The 14,634-nt window shown below is 41.7% G+C and overlaps 1 protein-coding gene across 2 annotated transcripts in view; it reads right to left on the bottom strand.

The window, feature by feature from the left end:
* Window positions 1-14,634, bottom strand: part of NETO1 (neuropilin and tolloid like 1) — a 677,063-nt gene that overhangs the window by 581,801 nt on the left and 80,628 nt on the right. For both annotated transcript variants that reach the window (XM_085605913.1, XM_085605914.1), the window contains exon 4: window positions 13,873-14,121. In XM_085605913.1, the coding sequence (XP_085462039.1) occupies window positions 13,873-14,121 (249 nt within the window). The remainder of the gene's footprint in view (window positions 1-13,872; window positions 14,122-14,634) is intronic.

Below are 14,634 nucleotides of genomic sequence, written 5' to 3' on the forward strand. Positions count from 1 at the left end.
CCCTGGTCATAGTGCAGCGTGCCTGGAAAATTGGTATGATCATATTTCAAATTTCCCGCTTGGATGGCTGTAAGTACCTGTTGGTGAGAACTATTTTGCATTCCAGTAATAGAAGCGAAGCACTGAAAACAAAAGGAATATTGCAGTGTTGCGAATTTGAAAGATGTCCTACCTAATGTCGATCGATTTAATTTCAAAGAAAAAGTCAATCTTTGATTTAAATGGCATCTTAATAAACAACTAAAGATCAGCCACAAATAAAGCACACACAGATACATACAGTGGGGTAGCTAGACCTTTGCACGCCCGTGGCAACCAATGAGTTTGACGCCCCGCGGTGACCGCATGTAGGAGAGTGAGGGGTGCGGAGTGTGCTGGCGATACTTTGCGCCATACACATGTCGGAGCAGGGGTGCTGGCAATTGCTGCGTTTGCCGCTACTGCTTCAAGTAAGAGTGGGGGTGGAGGCTTCTGCCCCCAAAACTCATACCGGCCAGGGCGGACCACCCACCCCCTCTTACTACGCCACTGGATGCGTATGCTATGATAAAGAATACCTTGCGACTACTAAAAAAAGAAGTTCCGATTGATATAGTCATCTATAACATCAAGATATTATTCATGAAAACACTCCTAATATTCAACAGAAGCAAGTAGATCGTTCCCTTTAAATTAAAATTCCGGATTTTGATTTTTAAAACATAAACATAACAAGCATTGGCATAGCCAATAGGTCTCGGCTTTGGAACCTTATAAGTGTTTAGCCATGCAACACTTGATGTTGTTGCACCAAGGATATTGTGCTGGATAACTAAACACTTATAAGGTCCCAAAGGCGAGACCTATTGGCTATGCCAATGCTTGTTTCTCAGCTCACTCTTGACTGCCAATAGGTACTCATCACAAAAGACATCACTGTGATACAGCACAATACAGAAAACCCTTATCTAATGCACTGGAGCTTTATAGAAAATGCAGTTAACCACTTTCAAAGGGGACCAGCATACAACACAGGAGCATCTACAGCACAAGCGTACAGCTAGAATTGTAAGTCATTGAATAAAGCCATCAGACAGGCATACTTTGTGGAACGGCATTAAAGGCAAAGTAATATTGGTTAGAAATTGTGAAGTACAGAACCTGGGAGAGGGATACGTGTTTAGAACAATTCTCAAGCGACTGGTTTCTACAAGAAACTTTTTGTATCGACCCATACTTGCATTAGATGTCAATCAACATCCCAATGGGGCATTGTTGGAGGGCTATAGCTTATGCTTTTCCGTAACTAGTTGGAGAGTGGGGACCCACTTGAAAGGCAAACGTTTGGGACATCAGGCTAAGACATGCGCATCTTCTTAGGAACACAGGCTTTGTGGCATATTTTGGCATATCCCTTTTCCTGACAGAACCTTCCTCGAGTGAGATGGCACAGTACCAGAGACACATTTTGGGGTCTCGCTAGAGCACAACCACAAGTTACTGTGACCTCAGTAGAAGCACAAATATCAATGTATTGTGTCTTTGAGAGATGCAAAGGTGGTGATCCTTGGCAGTAATCTTTATTAGGCACACTACTCCTCCCTGAAAGATACCAGGATCCTGATTATTCATCATACTAAGTAGGCAACAGCAGATTAAATATTTTACATTCTTTGTATGTATATAAAATGTGCACTTGATTAAAATGCAGGTACTAGACAGCCACAACCCACAAGGAAATGTAACTGTGCAGAGTGCCAAGGCAGGTAGGGATGTCCGAAAGAAACAATGGTGGAGGATTCCGTGATGGATATTTCTTCGGCACTGACCATCAATAGGAGTGACCGCCCCGAGCTACACTTCTAAGGAAGATGTAGGAGACAACAGGTCTATGAATGAGCTGCAGTAGAGATCTTGGACTTCAGCAGTGGGGTATCAAATAAACACAAATGCCAGTGAGCCCTGCGACATAAGAGGTAAGATGACAGCGGTCATCCTTACATTGGGTGGAGGGTGGTGAGAGCACTGGAAGAGGCACTGCCCCACTCAGAAAAGCAGAGTGTGGGCACCTGGCTGACTGTGAATTCCCCACGCTATGCCAGCGGCGTTGAAGGACTCTTATGTGGGAGTAGGCTTTGCGGGTATGATTGACTTTCATCTGCCTCCTGGCTAACACTGAACCACTTGCTTCACTGTCCTGGTGAAGTGGGTGCGTGTGAGCCCTCTGGAATACCCAAAGGTCCTGACTAATGGCTAAGGATCGCTGAGGCATGGGAGCAAACCTCTGCTGCTCCATGCTGGGGACTTTGTGGAACATCTTTTGGGCAGTGTGCTTTCATAAGTGATATGGGCAAGCAACAAAGAGGCGGAATCAGAAGCCGAGGGACGACCTCAAAGCAACCTATGCACCACGCTGGTTTCACAGAGGTGGCCCATGAGCTTGGAAAGGGTGGTGAGGCTTCCTAAGACGAAGAAGTGATTGGAGGATGGAAAATTTGACATTGCTCTTGCAGTGCTTCCAGAGAAGGATAGAAGAGAAACAGTCTTGAAGCTTGCTGCAGAGACAAATTACTTTTTAACAAGACCTCAGAATGTTGCAATTCCCCATGTTAAGTCTGGATAGTTTGGAGAGAAGAAATAGCAAACAGAATAATCGAGGAGATAGGTTTTGTCTTTATTGACTCAACTATTCTGTAGAGTAAGCAAAAGTGTGAATGGGAGGAGTAGTGTTGTGACACCCAGAGGGGCTGAATATTGACTTTTTGAAGTCGCTGCCAGCACACAGGAGGTGTGATCGCTACAGAGACAGAGTGGATTAGTCAGTGGGAGAAAGACCCCCTGCCAGAACACTATGGGGCATATCAGCAACAACCGGCGATAATTATCGCAACGTGCACTTAGCTCTAGGATAATTATCGCCGGCTAACGTGGATTTTTTTCGCTGAGATAGCATGCTATTAGCAACGCTTATCTCAAAAGTGATAAAAATCCTAGCGCTAACTGCCAAACGTGAGATTATCGCTGGAAACCCAGCGATAATCTCACGAAGATTGGCGTTAGCTTGATGATAGGGCCTCACATACTTAGCCATGATATCCACCTTCCATAGGATATCATGGCTGTCAGTCCTGAAGCAGGCGTAAGGAAAGTAGCGATAACAGGGGTTATCGCTACTTTTCTTGCTACTATGCCTCATAGCGTGGGGCTTGATGATAGGAGAAATGTCGCTTAGCGACATTTCTCCAGTCATGTACGGTCAGGAACGCCAACTTTGCACCTCATTAGAGATGCAAAGCTGGGCGTTAAGAATCCGGGCGCTAATGCAAGGTTTCACGCGATAGCGTGACCTTGCTAATATAGCGATAAAATTATAGCAGCTTTTCGCCTGAAAACGGCCGCAAAAGCGGCGATAATTTTATATCGCCGCCTTGTAGATATGCCCCTATATGGGATGTTGCTCTCTCAATACCAATGAACTCCAAACTTCCCTCCAACATTAGAAGTCTGGCCTTTATTGGTATGTTTAAATTGACCTGCAATGATCCGATTTTTAAAACAAAAGTTTAAATGTTTTTGATATGCTGCATTTTGAGATGCTGTAAATGCTAACAAAAATAACCTTGCACAAAAAGAGTAGTGACGCCAATGGCTCCAATCTTTGTTCCCTGTGAGAAAGGGAAGAGTGAGGTTCAGCCATATCAGTCATTTTGGCACGAGATAGTCTTAGAGTAAGAATATTAAATATGCACGCACCCTAAAATAAATAATAGTATGAAGGAGTTTTTTTTTGTTATTTGATGCATTTCTGTTTATGTGAGAGAGAAAGGTGCTAAACAATGTAAAGTCCAGAGGAAAGAACGCGATGGCACTGGGTGCTAAAATTCTTTACTTCTTTTTGTAACATTAAGAATGGACCTACAGCATTCCATTTACTCTCCTCCTCAATGACTGCACGAATTCTACATTGGTCACATTAAGACATTCTCTACTGCCGCCACACCAGCTTGGCGATATTTTTTCGGGTCCAATGACTAAACCGCTGAAGGAGATGTGCATCAGGTTGCCTCCAGGTGGCGCTGTTTGAATATATCGGTTCCATGTTTGCATGTTAAGAAGGTACTTTCAACACATTGCACGGGACTCAGTTGAGTGTTTAATGGGTTGGCACTTGAATTTTAGTAGTATGCTATTAAACCTGTCAAAGCCGGTAATTCTGATACAATGACGATCTTTATAACAACAAAAGTCATTATAAAGCAACAAGTGCAAAAGAGACTTGCAGGGCAACATTTTGGTCTTAAAGCCACACACTTCTGATTGAGGCAAAGGAGAAATATTCACTTCTCAATTCCTCACCTGGAGAGAGGTCTGGTCACATCATGTTTATTTGTCGTTCTTGCCCTGGGCTTTACACTATGATAAAATGACTGACCCGGGAAGCATCAAATGTGCAAAATTACAAACGAACACAATGGTTTACAGTGCGGTCAGGGAAACGTCATAGCAGCATGCAGTGCAATCAGCGAATAAAGGGGCATTTCAACAAGGGCTTTATCTCTGCTTTTTTGGCTTTAAAAGCCAAAAAAGGAGAGATAAAACTAGCGCCCTATCAACAACAGGGTGCTAACATGCAAATTTGCATGTTAGCACCCTTTTACTCTACGCTTCCCCTTGCATCTCTAATGAGATGCAAAGGGGGCGTTCCAGAGTAAAATAATAGGAGAAATGTCGCTAGGCGATATTTCTCCTATTATCAAGAATGTCGCTAACCCTGTTAGAGACAAATAAAGCAGCGCTAACCGCGTTTAACGCTGCTTTTTTACGTCTGCTAATTTTCAGACTTAGCCATGATATCCTATGGAAGGAGGATATCATGGCTAAGTTTGCCTGTCCCTATCAACAAGGTAACGTGAGATTATCACTGGGTTTCCAGCGATAATCTCACGTTAGCGTGAGGATTTTTATCGCTATTGAGATAAGCGTTGCTAATAGCACGCTATCTCAGCGATAAAAATTCACGCTAGCCGGCGATAATTATCCTAGCGCTAAGTGCGCTTAGAGATAATTATCGCCGGTTGTTGTTGATATGCCCCAAAGTGACTTAGTGCTAAACTGGTCCTCCACATCGGTTATGCTGATCCAAAAACAGTACTTACCACAATTATTAAAATATTTCTGGCAAGAGTAGTCAAAAATGACCTGTAGAGAGCTGTAAGTGGTGCACCATTGTGGCTGAGTGTAGTGTAGACACATTTACATACTGCAAGCATTGTGCTATTTGTATCATGGGAAGTGTAGACACACAGACTGTAAGAGCTGCACCATTGTGGCTAGTGTGTTGAGATGTGCAGACCGCAAGAACTGCACAGTGTCTAGACTCACCTACATACTGCGAGCATAGCACTATTTGTATCATGCAAAGTGTAGACACACAGACTAAGTGCTGCATCATTGTGGCTAGTGCGGTGAGATGTGCAGACCGCAAGGACTGTGCTGTGTCTAATGTGGAGTATAGTGTAGACACGTACATAGTGCAATGCTCGCAGTATTTGTATTATGTGAAGTATAGACAGACAAAACTGTAAGAGCTGCACCATTGTGTCTAGTGTGGGGATATGTGCAGACCGCAAGGGCTGCACTGTGTCTAATGCGGAGTGTAGTGTAGACACATTTACATATTGCAAGCATTGTGCTGTTTGTAACATGCGAAGTGAAGACACACAGACTGTAAGAGCTGCACCATTGTGGCTAGTGTGTTAAGATGTGCCGACCGCAAGAACTGCGCAGTGTCTAGACTCACCTACATACTGCGAGCATAGCACTATTTGTATCATGCAAAGTGTAGACACACAGACTAAGTGCTGCATCATTGTGGCTAGTGCGGTGAGATGTGCAGACCGCAAGGACTGTGCTGTGTCTAATGTGGAGTATAGTGTAGACACGTACATAGTGCAATGCTCGCAGTATTTGTATCATGCGAAGTATAGACACACAAAACTGTAAGTGCTGCATCATTGTGGTGAGATGGGTTGCACTGTGTCTAATGCCAAGTGTCTCATGGCGTATGACACACTGGCTACGCCACTGGTTACGTAAATACAGCTCGTGCTAAGAAGGGACTGCTGCCTTGAAACAAAATGTAATTTTCGCCTGAGGTGACATTTGCTAACCGGATCTGGACAGACTACATACCGAAGCTCCGCCTCTAGACTCACACTGAACCCGTTCTGTCTGGCGACCGCCGACATGGATTTGTTGACTTGAGTACAGATGCATAATTTAACAAGCATTGGCCGTGCTGAGAAGGCACTGCTGCCTTGAAACAAAATGTCCGGACAGGGTCTTACCTGAAGCGTTTGTGCTCCAAACTCCTCACGGCCGATCACTGTGTTCCGGATAAGGAAACGTAATTGACAAGGCCGGAGGTCACTTTTAAAGATACTGCGTAAGCGCTATTTAAAACTAGAACGTTAACCTAATCGATCTAATTGGAACTGGAAGTATATAAACGTTCTCATGTAGAGCGGCGCAACAGAGGGAGGGCTTGTGTCTATAACAAGAGTAACTTTATTGTTTAAGTTCAATGACAATATTGCGCGACCGAGGAAAGGCTTGTGTTCCATTGCAAAAGTAACTTTATTAGTGAAGTAAATATCATTGTTGTATTTCCCAGCCAAAAAAAACCATCACCCGTATGAAAAGAATTGTAACAAGGAGTGGACAAAAAGTGGACACGAGTGTTGCGCGTGCGCGCGATGGGAAAAGTGAAAGTAGGCTGCGTGGGTGAAAGTGAAAGTGATCGCCGCTGTACATATTGCAAAGCTGCCAGCTGCGCGCGTGCACGCTCGCGTGAACGCAAGCTTATCGCCAGCCAGCAGCACTTTGAAAACTCATCTACTAAATATCTCTCCGAGCAGCGCATGCGCGCTGACTCAGCGAGACCTAAAAATGAACATTTCAATTATTTCTTGCTAAACTTTTTGATTAAAATGAACAAAATCTCCTATAGACAACCACTACCACTGACAATAAACAAGGCACAGAAATGAAGCAGACAGTAACATGCTGCAAAATGCGCAGTGTTAAAATCTATGCTATCCCATGAACATATGATTTTGCTTCTTCACACTGATTCTTTTATTGGATACAGGTATAGAGGAACAGCACAAACATCCTGTGCTTAATTTGTGATGTGATTCAGGAGCTCATAACCAGCAGTTATTTCTTAACCACAAGCACTTATTTTTGACAGTCCACTACATAGCAGTGCTATTTGTTTTTTTTAGCAGTGCACAACGTCAACAATTTCCAACAAGTGAATAAGTGAATATAGATTATAGAATATATATATCTATATATATCAACAAAAGATCCTTCTCTTTCTCAAAAGGACGGGAGCCCACACAGGTACACTGGAAAACTCGCTTTATTCAAGATTAACTGCAGGACATGTTTCGGCGTGGTGTGCCTTTTTCAAATGCCTCACATCGCTTGTACTAACCAATGTCCACTTTAAATATAGAACGTCTCACTCGGGATTGGTGTGGGCACTCTATCAGGTTGTTACAGGGAGAATGTTGAAGACTCGATGCTCTGAGTCCGCGGGCTACAGGTAAAACACGTAAGTACTTGCCCTAGTGGGCAGTGTCTGCAGCTCCTTTCCCCGTACACCCTGGATGACTCTGTGGCAAGGGAGCAGAGTCTCCAGCTCTTCATCCAACCGTTTAATAACCCACAACATGCCTGGACACCCACCGCTTCAGTAAGTATGGATGCCGTCATGAAGTCACAATCCAGCAATTGCCAGCCTGGCAATATGTTGCAGGGTGCGGTGGTTTGGCGTTTCCCAAACGTCTTGAGTTAATCCACTTTTTGCCACTGGTCCGCCGAACTCGTGTGGATGAGGGCTCAAGGTGCTCGTGGCCGCACCGAAACATCAACAAAAGATCCTTCTCTTTCCCAAAATGACGGGAGACCACACAGGTACACTGGAAAACTCGCTTTATTCAAGATGAACGGCATGATATGTTTCGGCGTGGTGTGCCTTTTTCAAATGCCTCACATCGCTTGTACTAACCAATGTCCACTTTAAATGTAGAGTGTCTCACTCGGGATTGGTGTGGGCACTCTATCAGGTTGTCCAAAGAAATATTCCCCTTTTTGGCACATGTACAGATAACCACACAAACTCATACAGGTATCAAACACAATCAATCACCAGAACAAGACACCAAATTCTGAACCCTAGTCCCAAATTGTTGTATGTACAAAATACTCTATTTTATTAAAAACATAACGCAATAAAAATTGTAAGATAGTTACAGAACAATAAAATCAGCGTTTGACATTATACTTGTTGTGCAATAAGCAAGCAATAAAAGTTACAATAAAAAAGCAATTCAGAACATAGGGAGAACACAGGTAAGAAAAAATGTTTTCTAATCCAAAATACAAAGGAAGACAAAAGACCCAAATCAACTATTCTCCACAGTGTAGATACTGCTAATTAATTTTTTCGAGAACAGATGTCACTCCAGTATACAGTCTGCCTTTTGGGACTTGCGTCGACGCGTTTCGGTGGAGGACTAAAGATATAGGACCACCTTCTTCAGGACAATATTATTCTAATCTCCCACGGTACAGACAATCTTATAGGTTGGCTAGTACATCCAAAAGGTCGGTACTAGTAGACTTCTTGCTTTTAAGTTGTCAAGCGGAATGCGCTGAATTCAGCGGGAACATGAAGGCCTTATATTCTGCCTTCCTGCTTTTTACTGTTTGATTTCCTTCGGGTTGCGAGGGTATATGAGCAGATCTATATATTTGAACTAAGTGTTGTTGCCTATACAGCTCATCTGTAGGATAAGACTGATGCTGTATTTTTTAAAAAAAGGACACCTTCATGAGGAGCCGTTACATTGATCCCCGATATATTTAGAAAATCTCGATGTCGCTTCGGTTTTAGAGATTCTAAGATTTCCGGTTCCAAGCGCGTGGATACCTCTACCTCATCCCAGGAGCAACGTATGTCCAATTTTATACTACTCTATCAGGTTGTTACAGGGAGGATGTTGAAGACTCGATGCTCTGAGTCTGCGGGCTGCAGGTAAAACACGTAAGTATTTGCCCTAATGTGCGGTGTCTGCAGCTCCTTCCCCCGTACACCCTGCATGACACCATGGAAAGGTAGCGGAGTCTCCAGCTCTTCTTCCAACTGTGTAATAACCCACAACGTGCCTGGACACCCACCGCTTCAGTAAGTATGGATGCTGTCATTAAGTCACAATCCAGCAATTTCCGGCCTGGCGATTCGTCGCAGGGTGCGGTGCTTCGGCGTTTCCCAAACATCTTGAGTTAAACCACTTTTTGCCACTGGTCCGCCAACCTCTTGTGGATGGGGGCTCAAGGTGCTATATATATATGTGTGTGTGTGTGTATATTACCTACTGGCGGTCGCCAGTAAGTAGTTATAGTTAGGACCGAGTTTCCATAGGAAATCTCAAAATTATATTTTGAATAACTTTGGCGCCGATTGGCGAATCTTCGCGAAATTTTCAAAACTAATGGGGCGATTCGTCAAGCGGGGGCTGAGAAAAAGGGGGGGTCCCAAAACACGTTCCCCATGGATTTTTCCATAGGGACTTTAGTCGCAGCTACAGCCCGAACGGCTGAACAGAATTATATGAAATTTGTCAGAGAGGTAGCCATAAGGTCCATGAAGTGCCTTTTGCAGGTTTGGCCAGAGAAAATAGCATTTAAAACAATATATATATCTATACACGCGCAGGGTGCGCGCACCGTGCGCGCACCGTGCGAGCACCCTAACGTGCGCGAGCGTAATTCTGATTGGTGGTTACATGTTAGTCAATGTTCGAATCGGTCGAAATCAGGAAGTGTCGGCCGCCATTTTGTTTGTTTTCAGTGCGAGAGTGAAAAAGGAAGGTGGCGAACGTGAAAAGGGGGCAGGGAAGAGAGTTCCTGACCCCCTAGCCTTTGTCAGGGGGTCCCTGAAGGACCCCGAAGGCAAAAAAAAAAATTCTTTTTTTTTAAATCGCGGGGGTACGCGCACAGTGCGCGCACCCTGAAAAACCCCAAAATAAAAAATAAAAAAAAATAAATAAATAAAAAATCGCAGGGTGAAAACCAAAAAAAAAAAATAATAATTTTTAATACGTAGTTTATTATAAAATAAATATATTAAAAAAATAATAATACATAAATAAATTAGCATTTAAAAAACCGTACAAATTCACTGAAAAAACCATAGGTTTCACACACGTTATAGTTAGGAATTAGCATTTAAAAAACCTTCCAAATTCACTTAAAAAACCATAGGTTTCACACATGTTATAGTTAGGTGGATATTTCACTCGTAAAAAACCAATGAATTTCCCCCGTTATAGTTAGTTCAGATAACTATAACTCGCGCGACCGCCACTCTATCACAAGGATGATGTCATCAGTGATGTCATGAGTGATGCCACTGACCATGTCATGAGTGATGTAATATGTGACGTCATGTGCAGTGGATTGCGGGCGCGCGAGTTATAGTTATCTGAACTAACTATAACGGGGGAATTTCATTGTTTTTTTACGAGTGAAATATCCACCTAACTATAACATGTGTGAAACCTATGGTTTTTTAAGTGAATATATATATATATATACACACACACACACATCCACACACACACCAGGTTGTGCAGCCTGGGTGGCTTGGTATTTTTATTAGGTGAAATGGACTTGTTGAAATTGTAGCATTTGTTGGAGTGTGGGCATCACCTGAACTGAGATTTCCCAGATCTCTCTATAACTGTTGGTAGTGCAACGTGTAGTGGCCTCATTTGAAATTCCTTAGGCCCTGGCACATATCTGATGTATACAAACCAAGCACTCTTAACATCATGAGCAGCAGGCTTTATTTGCAGCATGCACGTGAGACACATATATCATTCCGTTCATCCCTGTCTACCATTTTTTTAAGATGGGTCTGTGAATCAAATTCCATGGGTGGTTCCACGGGAACGCCCATGTATCACTCATGGAACACCCTCTTTACAGAATGTAATATAAAGCAGCGCATAGTACAACTTTGTGTTATTTTGGGATACAATCCAACATAAATCCTGATTTGCGTTTGATGGCAAATATCACCTCAAAACTTTGCACCAGATTTGCATAACAAAAATGGTGTAAACCCAGTGGAAAGTTTTAGTAAATATAGGCCAGGTATATTTTCTGATTAAGAGTTGAGTTGTCTAGGTAAGAGCTCTCCCTAATGGCAGATCACTAACAGATTACATGCCAGAGGAGCACAGTGTTCGTCATTAACACCCTCTTTTCAAAATGTTATGAATAAAATAGTCCTTGTAATTTTCCACACGTTTGGGGTCTTTTCCTAATTTCTGATGTCTGTTGGCAGAGGTTATGGTACCCACCAGAGTGTACCCTTTGTAGGCCAGAACACTTTAGGGAATTGACTTTTAAGGCAATATACTTCTATAACCGCCTGGAAAGTCATAATTTTCTCTCTTCTAGCCTCACAAAAGCAGACTCAACATGTGAATAATGATTGCTTGAAATAACCTCTTTCACGGGTAATAACTCCGCGCCACCTTCCAGTTCATTATTTTTCTGCTCACCGTACCATTATAAACACCGGCGTGCCGTTTATAAATCAGCCTTAATCCTGCTCCGAAAGGAACATACTAGCTGGAACGGCATGACCATCGCCCCTGTGCACACAAACAAACACTTGGGGGCTTATTTACAAGCCACTTGCGCCGCCGGTACGTCACTTTTTCCCATTTTAAAAGAGGGCTTGTAAGTAAGCCCATTGTTATGGAACCCATTGCAGTTCGAGTGCAGGCTTCATATTAATTGTTCCACATAAGTAAACAAGTAAAAGCCATTCCTGTTCCAGCCACTCCCTTGACATCACCCATTTTATCTGCTATCAGTCAAGCAGCTGAAATATCAGTAAATGTTATAAAAAGTATTAATGAACCACAACAGTTTGAGAGCTAGCTCTTCATCAAAGAGAGTTGCGTTACATGTATTGTCAGGGTGAATAAATGGCTCCATGTGACAGGGACACGATTTTTCTACTCCTTGATTTTTTTTTACATATTAGTGCATTCTGGGAGTAGTAGTCTTAGTTAATTTTAAATTGGCCCAACGCACCTGGCAGCACTTATATTTTAAAGCAAAGTCCTGGAAAGGAAAAGTGGTGGCTCGTGACATGAAAACATGTGGTTCCCTTCTACATTCCAACACTGGCAGAACAGTTTTGCACAGCAAATTAAGCAATTTTGCCTCAAAATTTCTGTTGGCAGTTGGCAAAAAAACGTTTTTTTTCCTTTAACCTGATATGTTCTTGCAATGATTAGTGAATGCACAATTTTGCTTTGTTTGGTCTGTAAAATTGCAAAATGACTCCTGCAATGCATCAAATTCAACACCTGCCCTGCTGAAAGCCACACTGCACAGTAGCAGCTATGTGCTGCACAAAAATCTACTTTCTGATGATGATAACTGGAAACTATCATCAATCCTTAATAGGATCATTGTTTCAAGCATCGAATTGGTGGCAATGCTGAAAAACTTGGGAAAATTGATATCATCACAATGGTGCAAATTTGCTAATCCGCTTCACCACTTTTCTAATCATGACCAATGGCATTCCTACAAGCTATATGGACCACATAGCGGTTAAATAGACTACCAGTACTATGCTATAGTGCAAAAGAATGCATAAGGATCAGCAGTGGCGGCACAAAATATTCCACCAATTAGTATGCAAATTAGCCGCTCATAACACTAAAATTTGTTAAGAATCTCTTCCTCGCTTCATCATTTGATGTGTGGAAATCATACTAAGCAAATAATTTTCAAACATCTTCTCCTGGGATGGCTAACCTATGCTATTCTTGATTATATACAATTTAAAAAATATGCACAGTAGCACAGTAACTATGCAAGATGAGTAGAAATGCACGTTTCAACTGTTCTCACCAATTGTGATATTTCCTCAATTTTAAGAAGGTGAAAATATTATTTAATGGGATGATGGTAGAATCAGCACTAGAACTCCACTCACACTTATTTTTTCTTCTATCAGATACACCAATACCATGTCATTTCTGCTAAATCATAGCCATGATTAAAAGATCTTGAATGTGCAGTAGTGCTTGTTAAACCTGGCCTACTTTATTATGCTTCTAAAATAGAAAAACATGGGTCCTGATGGATGCATCTTACCCTTTATCACAGCAAAGCTTTTCCATTCATATTCCAAGATCATTGCATTTCTTTTGGCCTTCATTCAACTTTGCTAGATAATCAGTCTGGCCTTGCAAATTAAACAATTTGAACGCATGAAATTTTAATTAAAATGAAAAAAACACTTTAAGGTTTTAATTTAAAAGCACTAAACGTCGAGAAAATCAAACCTCCCTCTCTACTAACCTGCAATTATGTTCTAATACAAACGTCTACATCTATCAAAGTGGATGCATTTAAGTCACAGCAGTGTATTATTCCACAAGGTCTTTTGTTGGCAAAAACTGCATATTTTATAACGGTAACAAATTAAGATGTCAGTAAAATTTCTTGTACAACCAATCACACATTAAACAAACAGCCCCATGCATCCCCAGTATAAATTACTGCAATTCCTATGAATAGCTCCATCAAAACCAACTAGGTGGAAACAATTATATTTTAGCAGGGTCTAACTATAGAGGCCTGGCGACGTCTAATTCTCCTCTTTCTTTACTGGCTGAACACACTATTATTAATGTGACATAGCAAATATGTTGCCTCCGTAATTCGCCAGAATATACATTCTCATATCGTAAGGTAGCATATTTAGCAAAAATATATTTCACATACCTTGTGTGAAGTTATAACGCGCAGAAAATCCTGATGATTCTAGCTCTCCATCAGCAAAAAACTTAATCCATAGGAACCTGCCACTAGATTTTATAAAAGGTGGGTTTTGCTCCCCGCAGTAACGTCCAATAATTGGGGAGAATCCAAACGGTCCATCTCGTACTTCAATGTGATCAAATTTGCACTCCCATGAATGTTCAATAGCGTACTTCTCATCAAAGTGGAGTTCAATGCACTGTCTAGGGGCAGCTGGAGAAACAAAATAAACGTATTTAGTATGAGTGACCTTTGAAATGACAGTTTTTTTCAATAACATTTTTAAATCCATATTTGGCTTTCTCAAAAACATGAGATACTCTTTTCAATATTTAACATTATTTTCCTGTCAAGGGCCATCCTGTAAATGAATTTCTCCCATGCCTTAAATCACTAGCAGAATCTTCAAACAAAGGAACATTCTCAAATGTTTATGTATGGTGATTGTTATGTATGGTGATTGTTAGTGGCAACACAAAGTTAATTATTTACAAAATGCTTTACTAAAAATGAAATGTGTAGAATTTATGTTTGAAAATCAAGTGTGTTTAATGCAAACATTGTAGTCGGCAACCATACTTAAAACTTATAGGCCTGTAATTTAGAAATACAGCATGTATTCATAAGTTGACATAATTGAAGATGCCATAAATTAACATGAAGGCCCATTAATGCTGAAATGCTTGTTTTTCACTTTAAACCAAAATTGTGAACGCTGTTTTTATT

The sequence above is a fragment of the Triturus cristatus genome, chromosome 5_1 (genome assembly GCF_964204655.1).
Source record: "Triturus cristatus chromosome 5_1, aTriCri1.1, whole genome shotgun sequence".
Lineage (NCBI taxonomy): Eukaryota > Metazoa > Chordata > Amphibia > Caudata > Salamandridae > Triturus > Triturus cristatus.